General features: G+C 35.3%; 5 protein-coding genes and 1 long non-coding RNA gene across 7 annotated transcripts; 2 read left to right on the forward strand and 4 right to left on the reverse strand.

Moving 5' to 3' along the window:
• Nucleotides 1-79: 79 nt before the first annotated feature.
• On the reverse strand, nt 80-1,150 carry LOC104782763 (protein COLD-REGULATED 15B, chloroplastic). The gene is made up of 2 exons (XM_010507780.3): nt 879-1,150; nt 80-420 (listed from the first exon to the last, which is right to left on the reverse strand). The coding sequence occupies exons 1-2, from the start codon at nt 1,073-1,075 to the stop codon at nt 195-197; spliced, it is 423 nt and encodes a 140-aa protein (XP_010506082.1). The 5' UTR covers nt 1,076-1,150; the 3' UTR covers nt 80-194.
• A 1,082-nt stretch (nt 1,151-2,232) lies between these two features.
• On the reverse strand, nt 2,233-3,670 carry LOC104782764 (protein COLD-REGULATED 15A, chloroplastic). The gene is made up of 2 exons (XM_010507781.3): nt 3,416-3,670; nt 2,233-2,623 (listed from the first exon to the last, which is right to left on the reverse strand). Exons 1-2 carry the CDS (start codon nt 3,607-3,609, stop codon nt 2,398-2,400), a joined length of 420 nt encoding a protein of 139 aa, XP_010506083.2. The 5' UTR covers nt 3,610-3,670; the 3' UTR covers nt 2,233-2,397.
• Nucleotides 3,671-4,658: 988 nt separating this feature from the next.
• On the forward strand, nt 4,659-5,651 carry LOC104784371 (mitogen-activated protein kinase kinase kinase 20-like). The gene has a single exon (XM_087511854.1). The coding sequence runs from the start codon at nt 4,659-4,661 to the stop codon at nt 5,649-5,651; it is 993 nt and encodes a 330-aa protein (XP_087367980.1).
• Nucleotides 5,652-6,032: 381 nt separating this feature from the next.
• On the forward strand, nt 6,033-6,543 carry LOC147946350 (uncharacterized). Its single transcript, XR_015596233.1, has 3 exons — nt 6,033-6,158; nt 6,274-6,355; nt 6,484-6,543. It is a non-coding gene; the product is annotated as an uncharacterized LOC147946350 (long non-coding RNA).
• Nucleotides 6,544-12,417: 5,874 nt separating this feature from the next.
• Nucleotides 12,418-14,855, reverse strand: LOC104782765 (uncharacterized). The gene is made up of 2 exons (XM_010507782.3): nt 13,103-14,855; nt 12,418-12,990 (listed from the first exon to the last, which is right to left on the reverse strand). The coding sequence occupies exons 1-2, from the start codon at nt 14,627-14,629 to the stop codon at nt 12,544-12,546; spliced, it is 1,974 nt and encodes a 657-aa protein (XP_010506084.2). The 5' UTR covers nt 14,630-14,855; the 3' UTR covers nt 12,418-12,543.
• A 316-nt stretch (nt 14,856-15,171) lies between these two features.
• On the reverse strand, nt 15,172-18,080 carry LOC104782766 (protein trichome birefringence-like 39). Of its 2 annotated transcripts, none has more exons than XM_010507785.3 (5): nt 17,524-18,080; nt 16,714-16,885; nt 15,946-16,121; nt 15,690-15,848; nt 15,172-15,553 (listed from the first exon to the last, which is right to left on the reverse strand). In XM_010507785.3, the coding sequence occupies exons 1-5, from the start codon at nt 17,826-17,828 to the stop codon at nt 15,259-15,261; spliced, it is 1,107 nt and encodes a 368-aa protein (XP_010506087.1). In that variant the 5' UTR covers nt 17,829-18,080; the 3' UTR covers nt 15,172-15,258. The 2 variants fall into 2 exon arrangements, with proteins under 2 accessions (XP_010506087.1, XP_010506088.1); XM_010507786.2 differs by having other exon boundaries at nt 17,001-17,940.
• Nucleotides 18,081-19,947: the final 1,867 nt, after the last annotated feature.

A 19,947-nucleotide genomic window follows, 5' to 3' on the forward strand; every position in this document is an offset into this window, starting at 1 on the left:
TTATCCTTGGAAATACCATGGTACTATAAGTACGTAGTTTCTTTTTTAATCATGTATATGATAAGAATTTAATGAGCTATTTTGGAGTAATTAACAGATCTTCATATCAATTTTCAAATGGTGAAAAACAAAAATTAACACGTACACACTGATCTTATTGTAACATAATTAAGAGTGGTTAAATCAGGGCCTAATTACTTTATGGCATCCTTAGCCTCTCCTGCTTTACCCTCTACGAACTCAGCCGTCTTGTTTCCGGCTTCTTTGCCTTTCTCAGTCACATAATCAAACGCTTTCTTAGCTTCCTCCGTCGCCGTCTCATTGGCTTCAATGGTTTTCTCAACAACGTAGTCTTTTGCTTTCTCACCATCCACCAAAGCTTCCTTTGTCTTTTCCGTCATGAAATCTGAAGCTTTCTTTCTACACATACATATATTAATTAACATTCATTACTGACCAGCGGTCTTAAAACATAATGTATATCAAAAATATACTATTTATTTGGTCATGAATTTGAGTCGTTTGTTTTTAAAGACTACTCACAAATATCTTTTACAATATATTTTCGAAGATAAATATTTACTTTTATCATAGACTTATTAAAGTAAAGTTCATTTTTATAAAAGTAGATCGTATTTCAAATGGCAGCCAAAGATCAAAACCGGCTCAGTGGATAAAACTCAATCCTCAACAAAGACCATTATATTACGTTTGGTGATTCTTTATCTGTTTATCAAACTAATATGATGGAATTAACCAAAAGAAAGAAAACAATTCATGTGGAGTACATAAATATACCTGAGAGTTTTTGAGTAATCTAGATAGACTAAATTAGTCACGAGGAAAACTATATATTAAAAGATGTAATATAGACTCACGTGGCGTCGTTGATGTCATCGAGGATGTTGCCGTCACCTTTAACGGCGTACACCAACGACTTCTTGCGCTGAGCAACGACGACAAGTTCACTCTTTCGGCCAAATCCGACGGCACCAACGCTGCTCTGCTTGGTTCCTACGCTGTGGAAAGAAGAACCCATGCCACTGAGAACAGCTCCTGAGAAAGACATCGCCATGAGAGATCTCTTTCAAAAATGTTTTCTAGAAGGTAATAAATAAAAGGAAGAGTTTGTAGATGGAGAAAGTGAGATGAGAAACCTCTAACCTCCAATAGTATCGTTTTATAGATCTCTCGACCAATAAGAATCCAAATTTCCACGTGTCAGTGCTAGATATTTTTGCGCATTGCTATTATCTTTAGCTATCGAATAAGAAAGAGTTTTCGTTCGTTCGTATTTAGCTACGTGTTCTTATTTCTATGGCTACCAACAACAACAAAAAGAGGTCGGCCATCAAGTTGTGGTTATAACCGTTATATACATGTTAGCATTTTTGGCTACCAAAACTTACATGTTAGCAATTTTTGCTACCAATGTTAGCCAGCACTTGTATTTGATTTGCAAATGGCAAGGTTCAACGTTAAGTTGAAAATGTGTGTTAATATATGCATGTGTGTCAATTTAGCCATTATTAGCAACTGACTTAAAACAACTTCTAACTTTTTTTGGTTAACCTACAGTCCATACTGTTAGTTAAGCTGCTAATAGTATATATATTTCTACAAAACCCATACTTCAATGCCTTAGGGCTATTTTATACCAATGTCTCAACAACAACAACGTTATATATATACAATAAGCTAGAAAGGAAAGTTAAATTTTGAGAAATATGAGATATATAGAGCATGTATAATTGAAGATCCTCTTACTTGAAACCAGCAACAAATAAAGGAGCCTATTAGATATGTCCCACATTGGTTAGGTATGTGAACATTGAACAATGTGGTGTTGTTGCAAAGCCACATGACATGTTGACATACCTTAACTTTTGAGCTAGTTTAGGGTGTGATTTAAGTTTCACTTACTAATACTAATAGAACCCTCACATTTGGGAGAGTCATAGTATTAGACAGACATAACCTATGTTTGTTTTTTTTTGTGTCGTCAACAGAGACAATCTAATTATTTGATAGACTTATTGGTAATGTATGTGACGGGGAGATATATGTGGTGGTAATTTTGTTGGTACCATACCATTATTATCCTTCCACATATTGTAAATCTTTGCTTGGAATGGGCTAATGCCATACCATTACATATGTTCGTCACAAAAGAGACGTACGAGCCTATCGATGCTAGATGCTCATCCTAGAACTAGCTCGTTGAAAGACAAATTTTTAACTGCGAGCCATGTCTTATTTCAAGGGTTGATGTGAATTTAATAGAAAAATTACAACAGACTGATCTTATTGTAAAATATTAAACATGAAGAGAGAGAGAAAAGATGGATCCATATGTCTCTACGAGTTTAGGTATTTGAATTAATTGATTTAAAGACCCTACTTTGTGGCATCCTTAGCATCTCCTGCTTTACCCTCAGCGAACTCAGCCGCGTTGTTTGCCCCTTCTTTTCCTTTTTCCTCCACATACGCTGCAGCTTTCTCAGCTTCTTTAGTCAATGTATCTGTGTTTTCACTCGTTTTCTCAACAACGTAGTCTTTTGCTTTCTCACCATCTGCCAACGCTTCCTTTGTCTTGTCAGTCACGAAATCTGAAGCTTTCTTTCTGTATTTGTAATTAAAATGAAACAAAAAGTAATGTTAAACACACAAATCTAAAGCAGCCAACAGAAACGTCCATAAATTTAGGGCTATATCTATAGCTGTCAATTCGGCGGTCCACCCGTGGGCGTTATGGGCGGGTGGTCATGGTTACGACCAAATATAATATGGTCTTAATGGACAAAAGACCATTGGGCGCAGATTAAATTTTAGTTTCTCCGATCATTCTTCTTCATCTCATACTAATTTGGGAAACTCAGATTTTATAAAAAAAACAACAAAATAAAATTCAAATTTTATAAAAGAAATAAAACTCAGATTTTATAAGTGAATAACAACAAAAATAAAATTCAGATTTTATAAAAGAAACAACAAAATAAAATTCAAATTTTATAAAAGAAATAAAACTCAGATTTTATAAGTGAATAATAACAAAAATAAAATTCAGATTTTATAAGTGAAAGCCAACAGAAATAAAAATGGACTGTCCATGGTCATGACCAATTGGAAATAGTCTTAATGGGCATGGACACTTTTTGGACCATTGTCCATTTGATCATGACCATCTTCCGCCCATATAAAAAACTGTTCAAGCGGACACGCCCATTGGTCGATGGACGGACCATTTGACAGCTTCTGTTACACTTATAGGACGGCTTAAGTTTGTGGTATATATTCAAAATAAAATCATAAAAATTAGCTCAAAACAATCAAACTTCCAATAATATATATAAACATTTCCTAATAAAATCCTTAATTACGAGGCAAGATATTAAAAGAAAGAATGTGGACTTACGTGGCCTCGTTGAGGTCATCGAGGATGTTGCCATCGCCGTTAGCGGCGTAGACCAAAGACTTCTTGCGCTGAGCGACGACGACGAACTGAGTCTTTCGGCTAACTCCGACAGAACTAATGCCGCTTTGCTTGGCTTTACTGTGGAAAGAAGAACCCATGCCAGTGAGAACAGCTCCTGAGAAAGACATCGCCATGAGAGATCTCTTTAGGAGCAAAAGATATGAAAGGATGAGTTTTTAGAGGAGGATCGAACAAAGTGAGATGATAAGAATCTATTCTCCCAGTAGTATCGTTTTATAGATCGATAGACCAATTAGACTCCAAAACTACGTGTTAGAGTAAGATATTTTATAGCGTTTTGCTATTATCCGTAACTATGGAATAATAAGATGAGTTTCTGTACGTTCTTTTTTGGCAACGTGTAATCATATTTGTGGTTTCCAAAAAAAGCAAAAAGAAAAAAAAAAAAAAAAAAAAAAAAGCAGGTCGGCCATGAATTTGTGGTTGCATTACATGCTAGCATTTTTGGCAACAAAAAACTTACATGTTAGCAGCATTTGTATTTTTATTTTTATTTTGCAATTTTCAGTACTAAAAGGGTCGTTCTCATTTGCTTCACGTGTATTCACCTTTTGTCTTAATAAAAACAAATGTATGTCGGCCAACAAGTTAATTTGGTTTTGCAAGCCCAAACTACCAAGAGCCTATACAAAATAAACAAACATGGTTGCACAACCTAAATGTAAAACTAATAATAGCCCAAATGACTTAAATCCACTTTAAAATATATTTCATTTTTCCACTTTCAAAAACTATATGATCTAAAAGTTATATATCTTGTTAAAAAATAAAAATATATCATATCCTACAAGAAAGATTTTGGATTAGGCTATAGAAATTTTTTTTGCTATTATTATCAGTCGTTAATTATTTTTTTTCGCTCTAATGCATTTCCTTCTTTTTAATTGGAATCCTGATCCTAGATTTAAAAAAGACAAAATAATCTGACGGACAGTAACATCTCCTAATCCAATGTGAAATAGAAAATGCATAATTTAATATCATAAAATTATATTGAAGTCCAACTTACAGACATAAAAGAACCCTACAAATTTTTTTAACAAACTTTCCTTTTTAACTCTCTCTCGCTGCAATTCCTCAAGTGATTCGGTCTTCTCTAGGGTTATAAATTACAACTCAAGTTACAAGAAACCTAGAGATACGAAACCTAACTCTTCTTACGATGACACCAAAAACAGAGTTCGTGAAGTTCTTGGGAAAAGGTTCGTGCGGATCAGTCAACCTCGTCAAGTACATCAAAAGCGACGACGACAGCTCTTCGCCGCCTTACGCAGCCGTAAAAACCGCTGAATGCGAAGAATACGACACTCTCCAAAGAGAGATTCAGGTTCTATCCAAACTCAAGGGCTGTCGAAGCATCGTCCAATGCTATGGGAATTATACTTTAGAAGAGGATTTTGATGTCGGCGGATTCCGAGTTTACAAGATGGTTATGGAGTACGCATCTGCAGGGAGCTTAACAACGTTCATGGACAGTTACAAAGATAGTAAATTGCCCGATACTCTAATCAGAGACTTCACCCGCATGATTCTCCAAGGATTGGTCTCTGTTCATAGCCACGGTTATGTCCACTGCGATCTAAAACCAGATAATCTACTTATCTTTCCATGTAGAGAGTCTTACAAATTGAAGATTTCAGATTTTGGATCTTCGAGAAAAGTCGGAGAAGATTCGGATTGCTGGGAAGTTGATAACCCGTTTATGGAAACTCCTATTTACATGTCGCCAGAATCAGTCCGCGATAACGTGGCTGAGAAAGCCCTAGATTTGTGGTCGTTAGGGTGCATAGTATTGGAGATGTATACCGGTGTTTATCCATGGTCGGAGATTAATTATAAAGATCTTGCGCCGGTTCTATTGAATGGAGAAGCCCCGGAGATTCCAGAGAGTGTACCGTGTGATGCAAGGAATTTTATAGAAACATGTTTAGCAAGGAACCCTAAGGAGAGAGGAAGCGCTTCGGATTTATTGTTGCATCAGTTCTTGCGTGGTGAACAGAAGATGGAAGATACGATCTCCGGCTCCTCGTTGCCGATTTCAAAGAAGGCCATGAAGTTAACGATTATTCCACCAAAGCCCCCACAGTTTAAACACCTGAAGGTGAAGATTATGCCTCCCAAGCCTCCAGCTTTTAGTTTCATTCCTGTTCAGTAGTGTGTTGAATTCATCTCTGTTCCTTAGTTTAGAACTGAAACTCAAGTTACAGAGTCGATATCTATGAGGTGAGTAAGTTTCTTTACTTGGCTTCACATTTGTAAGCGTTTTTTAGTTGTAAGGTCCCATGTGCTTTTTTGCAATTGCAGATTCTAGGTGACCCTGTACAGCGTACGGTTTACGATGAAATTCATGGTTATGCTGGGACTGCCACCAATCCTTTTCTTGATGACTCTAGCCCAAGGGATCATGTTTTTGTTGATGAGTTTGCTTGTATAGGTATTTATTTTCTTGAAACTTCAATTCAATGCACTTCGTTTGATGCCGAGGTGAAACACTTTGGTACTGACTCTGATGATTCTGGAACTGTGTTTGCTGATTAACAGGCTGCAAAATTTGTGCTAATGTGGCTCCAGATATATTTGAAATTGAAGAAGATTTTGGAAGAGCAAGGGCCTGTAACCAGCGTGGCAACCCAGATTTAATTCAGCTAGCAGTTGAGACATGGTATGTTTATATTCTGTAGATGCTGCAACTGATTGTGTAGTATAATAGTACTCCTTGACTGGTGGGAAGTTTCAGGGGAACTGATTTGGAGACGCCTTATTTGTTTTGTTTTCAGCCCGGTTGATTGCATCCATCAGACTTCTGCTGCACAGTTGTCATTACTCGAAGATGAGATGCGAAGGGTTGAAAGAGTGAATGTAAGACGAGCATTTCTCTTATTGTTCATTGTAAAGAACCACAAGGCATTGCTATGATTTCTTGATTATGTACTCGTTGCTAAACTGTTTGCATTTAAGCCGTTGCTAAATTGTCATTGGTTGATCAGGTTGCTCTGATGCTTTCTGGAACGCGGTCAGGAGCAGTTGATGTTTTCAGAATGGTAAGAAGGGAATAAAAAAACTCTCTGTTCTGTAGCTGAAATGCTCCTAGTCTTTCTCCTTCTACTCCTTAGTCTTTTTATTCCCACTTACATATTGACATTGGCCCATGTTTTCTTCCCTTATGAAACAAGATAGCCTATACTTCTTTATTTATCATCTAATTGATCAATCTTTGAATCCCATTTCAGGCGAGATCTCTATGGGAGAAGAGGCAAGCAAAAGTTTTGGTATGAACTATCAATATCATCAACTTCGAAATCCTTCCAATACTATTTGCATTAATCATTTAGATGAGCATAACTTTGCCTTGTGGCATACCTGTGTTTCAGAATCAAGCTAGAAGTAGAATGATGAAGCGGAAAAACAGAGACGACACACCTTAATATTGGGATAACCTCTGGGGAAAATTTGTGGTTTCAGGGTCATTGCCACTCAAGTCTGGATGACAAGATTTCATACAGTTATAGTAAGCTTTCTTAATCTCCGCCAGTGTAGCATCTGGAAGCTATTTTGACATACCAAAGGCAAGTGATAAAAAAAGTCACAATCTTTGATTTACTTAGTTTTCATATGCCCCACCCCACGTCTAGTACGAAGAGTAACACAGGCTAATTATTTGTAAACTTTCGATAATTGTATATAAATTATTGTTTATTATATCACTGAAATAATGAACAGGGAAGTGTAATCCACTCGTGCCTAATCAAACGCTATACTTCTTTCATATATGCATATAGTGTGAAAATAAGTGCAGACGACCAAAAAAATGTATCTACAACTTCTCATTACAATCATCTTTTCGCCGGTGATTATGGAGAGAGTTTTATTCTTCCTCTTCTTCTTTGGTAGATTTTATTAAATGTAAGAAATGAAAATCGGTGGATCTTATTTTAGATTTGATTAAATTATGAGACGTGTTGAATATGAAAACTGCAAAAGGGTAATAATAGCGATATATTATTTTGGAGACCCATATTATTTTATTCAAATGTGTGGCCATATAGCTAGATGAACTCATAAAAATACAATTTTACAGAGCATTAATTAACAACTGAAGCACTCGATATTTTCTAATGCCATGCACATCATGCAAGGATTTACCCGATACTAGTATATATCATCTATCATCTCTATATATAGACTATACGTATTACGAAATGGGTAACTTAGAGATCTCGCCAGTGGTGAGTGTAGCATGATTATGCATGAACCACGCAAAATTGTTCAAAAGTCCTAATTGTGAATCAAAACACTAGCATACAACTCAGATGAGGATTTATAAGAATATAGGCTTATATTAATCGACTCGAGATCCAAAACTGAAGACAACAAGAAGTGATTAATTTAGGTATATATGTAGAGAACCAACCGATAATAATCTGCTCGAGATTCAAGTGTTCAATAATTGAGAAGGAGATCGGGGAAAAAGAAAAAAAAAGAAGGTCCACCCACGTTTAGCCATTATCAATCTCTCATGATAATCTAAATAAGCCACACAACTGGCGATAGTCGTTTGTTTCTTTACACACTGACATATCAATACTTGTACTATGAGCTCATATCAATTGATATTAATATAAACAGATAAGTTCACTGCTTTTTAGAACAATATGTAACTTTAAAATTTGCAGCAGTAAACAACAAATTTATGTACATGGGAAAATTGTTCAGACTATATAACACCTCGTATATTAATATCAAAAACACCTCGTATATTAATATCAAAAAGATTATCATGTCACATTAGCAGTGGCACTACCAACCTACATATAGTGGGGGAGTCAAATTCTTTATGTGTTAGTTTGGGCTACATATAAAGTCTCACTAATATAGATTTGGGAATTTAAATGTCATTAGTGAAATGACACTAACGAGAGCTTCCGAGAGTAATGGATTTAAGGCAGAATTGACAAGAAAGTGCCGAATTAATTGAGCAAACTCATGTTATAGGCTCACTCATCATATGCATATCTACATTGATTTGTCCCTATCACAATGCTTTATGCCCCTACCTAGCATCCGCCACAATACGGCCAATATCATTCAATTCAACTCTCTACATAAATGATTTCCTAAATACTGAGAGAAAAATGAATATTTCTTTGGTTCGCCAATAATTTATTTAATACTAGATGACTTTAATCTCAAAACCGATTGAAAGCTAATCAGTTTGTTTTGTTTCGAGTAAGGCTACCAAATGGAGATAAAGATTACAAGAAGGTGTGTCAATTGTATATGTTGTATAATCTATTCAAAATTCATATCTGGAAGGTTAGTTATAGGTTTGTTTATATATGCGGTGATAGATTTTGTGTATATGCTTAGGCACTACTTCTCAAAAATTTAAGAATTCAAAAGTTCCAAAATCCAAGAATAAAACTTAATTAAAAAAAAAAAAAAAAAAAAAAAAAAAAAAAAAAAAACAGGAAACAACACAAAGCTTCAAAACTCATCTATACTGTACACAATTTTACAACAGATTATAATTTTCAAAAGAACAAATTTTTTTCCATTAACTCTACTCCATAGGTCTACAACATACAAAAGAGAAGGCTTAGTGGTATTGTTGAAACGTTCTAAAGGGTTACAAAGCAGCATCAATTATAGCATTAACAAAAGAAAATTAGTTAAGAGTTATGGATCACCTTGGCATGATCTTAGTCTTTACATAAAAGCATGAAACTTTCCATGGACTCTTCTTTTTCCATCTTAGTCTTTACACTCGAAAGAATTGTGAATTTTACAAAAACTAAAAATCTTATGTCACTATATTTAATAGTTACACTAAAGGGAAGTAAGTTGATTGAAAGCCTTGATCATTGTAGGGCTTGTGAAAGCATTTGCAGCTCTGATCATTGCAATGCCTGTGAAAGCATTTGCAGCCAATATGATCAAAGAAGTGCATACATTTTAAAATGGTTTTAAGAGTTGCCGAGTGTTAACTTAAGCAATATTCTCAATTATTTATAGCGTATATATATTTGAATTTCCAAAAATATGAATGCAATTTTATATTGTTACGATTTCGAAATTAATAGGGAAACAAAAGTTTGGAATTATCATTATATCATTAACTAATTGAAGAAGTGATAAATTTTGAATTTCGTGGGTAACAAGTTTTTGCAAAGATTTGTTTTTTTTGTAATTGATGAAATAAATAAAAAATAAATTCATTAATGTTAAAAATAAATTTCACTGTTAGTTTCTAAGATTTAGAAGTTCCCAATATCTAAATGTATCAATTTCAAAAGGTTACTAAAATTTAGCAACAGCTCCATCTCTTATGGTATGTAGGATTCGAGAATATATATATGAATGATGAAATAAGATTTGTGTAATTCACTTCACATTTTATGGTAACTAGGCTCTAATTAATGACTTAATTATTTCCTAATCCGATGTTATTTATGTTTTTAAATTTTAATAGGTAGATGAATCCGGAAATATTGGATATTTCCTAAACCACTTACTATTTAAAAGATTTAAAATATGGTTAGTATTTTGTTGATTGGATATCTTTGTATATCGTAATTAGTGTAAATTGTTTAATTTCATTTTTATTTCCAGGCAACTGACGTGTTTGGATACGGGAGTACTTATATGCGAGAATCAATCTAGCAAAACAGGATCCGAATACTTTTAAACCGGGTCGGTTTGGATCCGCGCATCAAAGCCGTATAATCTTACCAATTTGACCTTGTCGTCCTTATTTTGTGATCTCAACAGATTTTTGTTTTAGGGGCACTATATGGTATACTCGTTTATATGTTTTTTCTTTTATTTCTAAGTGTAATCCCAGTATAGATGTTAAAAATTAAACGAAAATTAAGTAATCTCTTGTTTTTGTGTGCATAATCCTAAAAATTATATCTGAAAATAATGAGAATATATAATTACATGAACAAACAGACTAAATATTTTAATATCATATGTAATAAATTGTAGATGAGAAAAAAATCTCTTTATTGAGAAAAATATAATTTCATTATTATTTATAATGTTTTCCATTTCAAGTGGAAAAAATAATAAAAAGAATAAATCTTCTTAGATGGCTATAAATTTTAACAAACCCAAAAATAATAAAATAACTTATGTAATTAACTATATTATAAAAATATAATAAGTCACACCTAGTATATTGATGATACTACAGTGGCATTTAAGCCTTATTTCAGACTTCATATTTTCATGAAGTTTAATTTCTTCTCCATCTAAGTTTTGTACTTAAAACCTCTCGTAAATGTGTTGGGCCATCATATGTGCATCATATTATATTATTTGTATATTGAGGAGGTTAAAACCCACGAGGTGAAAGACCTTCTATATCAAAACTAATCTGGTCGTCATCCCTATGCCTAAGGGCTTTAACTACGTTTTTAAAACCGCTGCCTAAGTATAACCGGTCTCTCGTAACATCTAGCACCAAAGTTACTCTATACTTTTGTCCATTCATCATGTCTAAAAGGTAGTCACTTATTACAAGTTAATGCCTGATGGTAAGATTGGCTTTGAGGTAGTTGGCGTACGCCAATTGAGAATTTCTCTACCGACAGAGAAACTAGAGATCAGCAACTTACTTGAAACAGACACTGCACTAGATACTCTAACTTGAAAATGTTAATTTCACGGAGCTTGATAGATATTTTAAACTGTATCTTTTAGTGTATTAAAACGGCGTCGTTTTTTTTTATAAGTCAGATTTTTGTGTTTAAATAGTAAACCATCATTTATTGGAAAGTTTTTTATAAATTCAAATGTTTTGTGTGAAGAATAATAAATCATAGTCTTTACAAAACTATCGATCTTTAAATTTACAAATATTAAAAGATTTGTTGGTAGTATAAGCTTAATTTACAGGTAAATTATGGGTTTGATTTGAAATATTTTGTATAGAGATAGATATTTTGTGTACTTGCCAGCTAATAAATACACTTTTCGAACATAGATTTATTATTACCAAAGAATAAGAAGGATGTGAAAAAGAAGAACTCATAAAAGTAGGATTGGTAGGTAAAAAAAGATTAAAGAATACAAAAAAAAAAAAAGGAAAAATATAATTTCATGGATGTAAGTGGGTCCAACTTTGACTTTACGTACTCTTACACCGATTAATACGTGCGTGTTAGATATGAGATCCCTTATTTTTTCATATGCCTCACCCCACGTCTGGTACGAAGAGTAACACAGGCGAAGAGCCATATATGAGTTCAATTATTTGTAAAGTTTCGATAATTGTATATCAATTATTATATCACTGAAATAATGAACAAGGAAGTGTAATCCACTCGTGCCTAATCAAACGCTATACTTCTTTCATATCTGCAAGAGTGTGAAAATAAGTGGAGACGACCAAAAAAAAGTATCTACAACTTACTCATTATAATCATCTATTCATCTTTTCGCCGGTGATTCTGGAGAGTTTTATTCTTCCTCTTATTCTTTGGTAGATTTATATATATGTAAGAAATGAAAATCGGTGGATCTTATTTTAGATTTGATTAAATTATGAGCTAGATGAACTCATAAAAATACAGTTGTACAGAGCATTAATTAACAATTGAAGCACACGATATTTTCTAATGCCATGCACATCATGCTTAAATTTACCCTCACCTCATATGCAGTCACAGTTAATGATACACTCACCCTGAAACCATATGCAGTCACATGAAATCTCGAGAAGTGTGAGAAGGTCTTCTTTTTTTACACTCGCATGAAATGTCATTACGTTTTGAAAACGAATAACTGTTTCTGCCTTTCTATGTTTTGCTAATACACATACAGATTGCGCAAAATGTTAAAAGTTTACCAACTTAGTATTCAAGAGTAGGATCAAGCTTAGTACAGAAGGAACCAACAACTAACATATTCTTCAAACCTTTCAAACAGAAACAGAGCTTTTTTGTTATTTACCATAAAACTCTTTGAAACAGAACTTTATTCATATACATAAAAACAAAAGACCCTCTTTAAAGAAAGCAAAAAAACCCTAAAACATTTCTCCATCAACGTTGTCCATGTTGCTGTCTCATCACATACTCAGGATCAGTAGCTCCAGGTTCATGCGTACTCACAGGCTCATCTCCAATCACAATGTTCTTAGTCGTTTGCGCAATCTCAGCTATAGTCTCGCCGATTGCCCCAAGCACTCCTCCCGCCCCAACTCCTTCTTCTTGGACATATCTCTCACTGCCTCTTCCTCCTCCGTATTCCTCTCTGACATCTCTCCTCGCTTCTCCGAGCATTCCTTTTGTTCCATATCCGAAGACATCTTTCTCAGTCCTTCTTTCTCCTCCGTACTCCTCCCCAACATCTCTCCTCGCTTCTCCGGACATTCCTTTTGATCCATAACCGTATACATCTTTCTCACTCTCTCTTTCTTCTCCGTACTCTTCTCCAAAGCCTCTCCTTGCTTCTTTGACAAACCCTGGTCGCTTCTCTTCCTCACCTCCCTCAAAACAAATCCAAAACACACAGTTTATTGAGTTTCTTGTGAACCACGTAACAACATCATACAAAAACATGCATAGAAAATATCTAGCTTAACTAAAAGTTGTGCAATACCTGGTGCATCTCTTGGTCTCTGTGTTGAGCTTCTTCTTTCTTCTTTGCCGTATACCCAACCACCGTATCGGCAGCCACCGCAGCTTTTTCCTTAGTCAAATCCACCGCCTTAGATCCTACTTCCACCGCCTTATGCCCCGCGTACCCCACCGCTCCTTCGACTGTACCAGCAACCGCTTTTGTCCCTTGCACTACTTTCTCTGTGGTGAGATGTGCCGCTGTCCACCCAACCGTAGCCGCTTTCTCAGCTGCCACTCCGACGTAATGTGCGGCTCCTTTTCCTCCTTCCACCGTTGCTTCCTTTACGTACCCAGCCGCTTCACCGGCTTTCTGAACAGTGTAATCTTTTGCTTTAGCTGTCATTGAAGCCGCCTCTTGTCCCTTTTGAGATGCAACGTTCCCAGCTACTTTCCCTCTCTCTGTCACATACTCGGAAGCTTTCTGAGCTTTCTCAGCCGCAATGTCTTTAGCTTCAACTGCTTTCTGCAGAGTGTAGTCTTTTGCTCTCGCAGCCTGTTCAGCCGCCGTGTTTCCCGTTTCCCTTCCTTTCTCCGTCGCATACTCAGAAGCTCTCCGAGCTTTCTCAGCCGCTGTGTCTTTAGCTTCACCAGCTTTCTCCATAGTGTAATCTTTAGCTCTCACAGCTTGTTCCTTTGCCTCTTGTCCTTTCTGAGCCGCCACTTGTCCAGTTTCCCTTCCCTTCTCTGTCACGTAACTGGAAGCTCTCTGAGTTTTCTCACTTGCAGCGCTTCCCGCTTTCTGAGCACCTTGTCCAACACTTTCTTTAGCTTGCCGTCCTTTCTCAGCCACTGTACCTGTTGCACTCCGACCACCACCACCTGTTGATTCTTGACGTTCACGCTCTTTCATCTCCTCACCTCCGGCAGATAAGAACTGAGCATGTCGTGCTTTCTCCCCATGAAAACCATGGGCACCACTCTCTTTTTCTTCTCCTGCTCTGCCACGAGCTTCATGGTCGAAGACAGCAGCAGCTCCTTGGCCACTACCAATATCCTTGAAGTGAGAAACATGGACACCACTGTCCCTCCCTTTTCCCTCCATTTCATGACCACCTCTGCTACGAGCTTCTTGCCCACCATGGCTCAAACCTTCCTTAGCCTTGTTATACCGTTCCTCTGCTGCCCGTATCATATCCATTGACTTCTGCTGAGCATTGGCTCTATGTCCACGTATATCCTCCAGCGACGCCTTCTCATGCTCCTTCTTCCCCGTCGTGCCAGATTCGCTGCTCATCACGAATTTTCCAACGGAGTGAGGCATCTGAGTCCTCTTCATCTTTGTATCCCCTTCTCCTTCATCAGAAACCGGCATGTTACTCCCCTTGTCTGAGAGTGACACGAACTGTGTCTCACCACCACCTTCTGTTTGATGCTTATGCGTATCGGAATCTTTGCCTTGTTCGGCCATGGACTCGAAATGACTCGTCATCTTCGGGACTCTGTCTTTCTCCACCTTAACTTCTCTCTCCGTCACCTTGTTCTCCCTCCTTGCTTGCTCTGACGCCATTTTAAAACTTACACAAATAACTCTCAAGAAACTGTTTTACTTTGACGATGAAAACTTAATAATTCCTGTCTATATTTTTTATACTTCAGATGATTCTTATCGATCTGTTTTAATTCCTGCTTTATAATCAAAGAACCGAAAAGACCAAGTTTTGGGCGGTCATGAAGATTGGGTAAAGGTGTGTGACGTGTTGAGTTCACTATTGAAACGTGTAGAGAGGCACGGTGACTCAGCTTGTGGGAAGGGATCAGTATTGAGCCAATAAATAATCCACGTATCTTTCCGTACATGTACACGTGGAGACTTTACGCTGCACTTTTTGAGTTCTTGCCTCCCAAATGAGTTTTATCGCACTTGCGATATTACATTGTGAGCTTCATCAGGCCCATTTTATCTCTATTATTAGGCCCAAGAAGATCTCTAATTTCTTTCGCTCATTTTGCTAAATTATATGGAAATTTTCATTAATAATCAACTAAATTCTTGGTCCTCCGTTGGATACTACTACTTTATTAAACACAGTCAAGAATCAGGAGACTAAAATGAAAAGATAAACTAAAAATAATTGATTTTTGTTTTTTAAGTTAACTTAATACATTGATCAGACAGAAAAAAAAAACAAGAATTATTTAGGAAGAGAAAAGAGTAGAGTAAAAGAGCACGTTCCACGTATCAGGCAAGCCAGGAAGACACCAGTGGCTACAGTCATTACCAGGATGGTTCCCACTGAAAGCTGAAGGATGAGCATCTTTACGAAGCTGAGAGAGACCCGTTATATCGAGCCAATGGACCGGTTTCCTCAATCTTCTCATCACTTTGTTTAGTACCACCCAAGCCATTGGTGTCCCTCCTGGATACCTCCTCCCGTAGAATGGCTGCGTCTGACTCCTACATGAGTTCATTGGCTCTCCCCAATCCTTTCCCCTACAAAAAAATATCCAACGTAATTAAGTAAAGTAATGTCTATAAATGTCAAGGATTAACACAACAACTTACTCAATTTGACATTAATAAATAGACTTATCAAAAAATATGATTAGATTGATGAAAGTGTATTTACTCGTAATGAGTCGGAGACACGCCGTTGAAGAAGACTTTGGTCTTAGAAGAATCGACGTAAGCATTAACCCATCGAGCCCAAGTGGTCATTCCTTTGTAAAAAGCAATGAGCCGGTTCATGTCTTTGTACAATCTATTTCCATCTTCCATGTAGTCCCACCTGCCAAAAACATCCACACGTACACGTCATCAAATTATTCAAAGTCAAAACTACTAAAAAAAAAAGACAGAGCCAAAGAAAAGAAAAAGAAACGTACGGCTGGATGTGCTCGGTGTGAGTCCACCAATGCCAAGAGTTGAAAATCAAAACGTCCATGCCTCTCCACATGTTGCCTTGCTTAATGGAATTTAGCTTAAGCACTCTCCCAACTTTTTCTACATTCAGATCTACTAAGAACTGTGTTCTGTAAAGCATCAACGTCACTCCGTATTCCTGTGTCAGGTACCATTACAAAAAAGAACCAAATTTAGTTCACTAGATAATGGAGTATATAATTTACGTACATGTGTTATTTTAACTGGCCATGTGCTTTTTTTATCTCAAAATACAGTATCATTTAGGAAAAAAAAAAGAAAAAAAAAACGAATCTCTTTTTGCGTGGCTTATGATCATAAAGATTATAAACATGACATGATATTCCGGGAGATTCTCTTTTTTGGGAAATAGGCCACTAATCACGTTCATCTCTTAAATGCTCTCTCAATTCTCTTGTCCTAATACTATTTTTCTACTACAACATTAATAAAACTATACTATTGCTAAGCAATTAATTATCTTTACATCAAATCAAATGAGCCAAACCAAAAGACACTTTATCCCTTTTTTTTCTTAATTAACTTTATCCTATTTAATACTAAATCATTAAGCGTTAACAAAAGGGATAAATAAAGACTTTTTACCACACTTTCCACACTAAAAGCTACAATGCAAAATCACAACTCAATAAATATCTACTTATTCTAAGTGGGATAATATAAGCTTTTTAATTAAATTTAATAAGATCCATAAATGAAAGAACACAAACCTCGAAGGTAAGTGAAGCAAGACCCTTCTGGCGAAGAAGCGTGTAACGAGTGTTAGGAACCCAAGCATGAATCAGACAAGCAAGAGATTGCCACATGTTTGTGCTCAGTGAATCTCCAACGAACATTATCTTCTTCCCTCTCATCCTCCTCAAGAAATACAACCCATTGAATCTGTAAACCATTACAAATCTCAATTCTAGATCGGCAAGAAAAGAATAATTAAAGAATAAAATATCCAGCTGGTGTTCAAGAACGAACGTTACTTAAAACGTTAAAAAAAAAATACCTATTTACTTCAGTCAAGGAAACTTTGGGTTGAGCTTCGGATTCGGTTTTCAAACCTTTTTGGAGAGTGAAATTATGGGATTTCCAATACATTAATTATTATTGCTCCAACAAAAAGTTTCAAATTTTGAATCCAATAAGGCATAAAATAAAAAGAGAGAACACTACTACTACTACAACTACAACTACACTATCACTATCTAACTTTGAAATTCAATTGAAAAGCTTGAAGTTACCTTTCTTACCAATATGCTTAAATATCTCTGCATATAGCATTAAAACCCCAACAAACAGAACACTTCAAATTTCCAGCTTTCCATATTTATTATTGGGATTTAAAAACAATAAAAAGATTTTGCTTCACAATAGAACAGGGAACAAAAACAAAAAGTTCAATTTATTTCAGTCTAATTAATGGAAAAAACAAAAAAACAGAGCATTGTTCTTGAATCAAAAAAAAAAAGACGGGAATTAAAGAATGTGTAAGGAAGATAAGGAAAGAGAGGAGAAGAGAGAAGAAGGACCTGGGGAGAGAGCAAGAAGATGGTTGCCATCGATACTTAAGATAAGCATTGTCAGGACGACCATACTTCTTACAGTTGAACTGTGGATCTATGAATGGACACTTGTAAGGATCATAAAGTGGGTACTTCACATCATAAACCCAGTTCCCTCTGAACCAATTGCATCTCCCAGAAGCTAGCTCTCTTCTTACTTCTTCTTCTCCATTGTTGCTGCTTGTGTTGTTGTTGATGTAAGCAGATACCGTGGAGAGACAGAGGAAGAAGAAGAAGAAAAAAGAAGGGTTTCCTCGGTAAGTGAAACCCATTTCTCTTTGATCTGAGATTCTCTGTTTTTTTTTACTGGTGAGAGCGAGAGAGCGAGATTGGTTGTGGGAAAAGAGGTGGCTTGGACTGGTTTGTTATATAATACTGTAGTTTAACAAGAACACAAAAAAGAGAGATAGAGAAAGAGAGTGAGATTGTTCACATCACATGGGAAGGGGGAAAACAAGAAACAAGATCCTTTTTATGTCTTTATTCGATTTATAATATGTAATCTTTTTTTTTTTTTTTTTCTTAAAACAAAAATTAGGTACTTCCAAAATATATAACTTCTCCTTTTTTTTACAGTTGTAATATCTTTTTTACTTCTTTAATTTATCTCAAGTCTCAACAGTAATAAAATGTTGAGATTTGCAAATAAGCTGAAACCAAAATTTAAAAGCTAAAACCAAATTTGGTCATTAGCTAAGTAGAAAATGATTGAGAATTTTATTTTAGTTTATGTTATATATATTGAAAACAATCTAAAAATTCTTTTGAGAGAAAAAAAAAAAAAAAAAAAAATCACCTTTCAATTAGTAGAAAATTTTGTTTCTCACTCATTCAGCAAATGATCGAATTATTTATCTTATTCTGTTTATTTTGTAGTACTTCTATGTTTTTAGTAGGAATTTATTCAATTCGTTATAAGTCAAATTTTGTGTTTAAATAGTAAATCATCGTCTATTGGAAAGTTTATATTAAACACAAATATTTTGTGTGAAAAATAATAATCATAATCTTTACAAAACTATCGATCTTTGAAATTTACAAATATTCAAAGATTTGTTGGTAGTATAAGCTTAATTTACAGGTAAATTATGGGTTTGATTTGAAATAAGTATAGAGATATTTTGTGTACTTGCCAGCTAATAAATATACTTTTCGAACATAGATTTATTATTACCAAAGAATAAAAAGGATGTGAAAAAGATAGGATTGGTAGGTAAAAGATTAAAGAATTAAAAAAAAATATAATTTTATGGATGTAAGTGGGTCCAACTTTGACTTTACTCCGTTTACACCGATTAATACGTGCGTGTAAGATATGAGATTATTTTTTCATATGTACCCCACGTCTAGTACGAAGAGTAACACAGGCTAAGAGCCATATATATATGAGTTCAATTATTTGTAAACTTTCGATAATTGTATATAAATTATTGTAGTTCTTATATCACTGAAATAAAGAACAGGAAAGTGTAATCCACTCGTGCCTAATCAAACGCTATACTTATTGAGTTTTTTCATATATGCAAGAGTGTGAAAATAAGTGGAGACGACCAAAAAAAAGTATCTACAACTTCTCATATCATCATCATCTTTTCGCCGGTGATTATGGAGAATTTTCTTTCTTCCTCTTCTTCTTTTGTAGATTATATGTAAGAAATGAAAATCGGTGGATCTATTTTAGATTTAATTAAATTATGAGACGTGTTGAAAATGAAAACTGCAAAAGGGTAAATAACGCGATATATTATTTTGGAGACCCATATTATTTTATTCAAATGTGTGGCCATAAAACAATTGTACAGAGCACTAGTCCATTAAACAATTGAAGCACTCGATATTTTCTAATGCCATGCACATCATGCAAAAATTTACCCAATACTAGTATATATCATCTATCATCTCTATATATATATACTATACGCATTACGAAATGGGTAACTTAGAGATCTCGCCAGTGGTGAGTGTAGCATGATTATGCATAACCACGCAAACTTGTTCAAAAGTCCTAATTGTGAATCAAAACACTAGCATACAACTCAGATGAGGATATATAAGAATATAGGCTATATTAATCGACTCGAGATCCAAAACTGAAGACAACAAGAAGTGATTAATTTAGGTATATATATATAGAACCAACCGATAATAATCTGCTCGAGATTCAATTGTTCAATAATTGAGGAGGAGATCGGGGAAGAACAAAAAAAAGAAGGTCCACCCACGTTTCGCCATTTTCAATCTCTCATGATAATCTAAATAAGCCACAGACACACACAACTGGCGATAGTCGTTTGTTTCTTTACACACTGACATATCAATACTTTTTGAGTACTATGAGGTGTTATATAGTCTGAACAATTTTCCCATGTACATAAATTTGTTGTTTACTGC

The sequence above is a fragment of the Camelina sativa genome, chromosome 4, assembly GCF_030686135.1.
Source record: "Camelina sativa cultivar CO46 ecotype springtype chromosome 4, ASM3068613v1".
In the NCBI taxonomy this organism is placed as follows: Eukaryota; Viridiplantae; Streptophyta; class Magnoliopsida; order Brassicales; family Brassicaceae; genus Camelina; species Camelina sativa.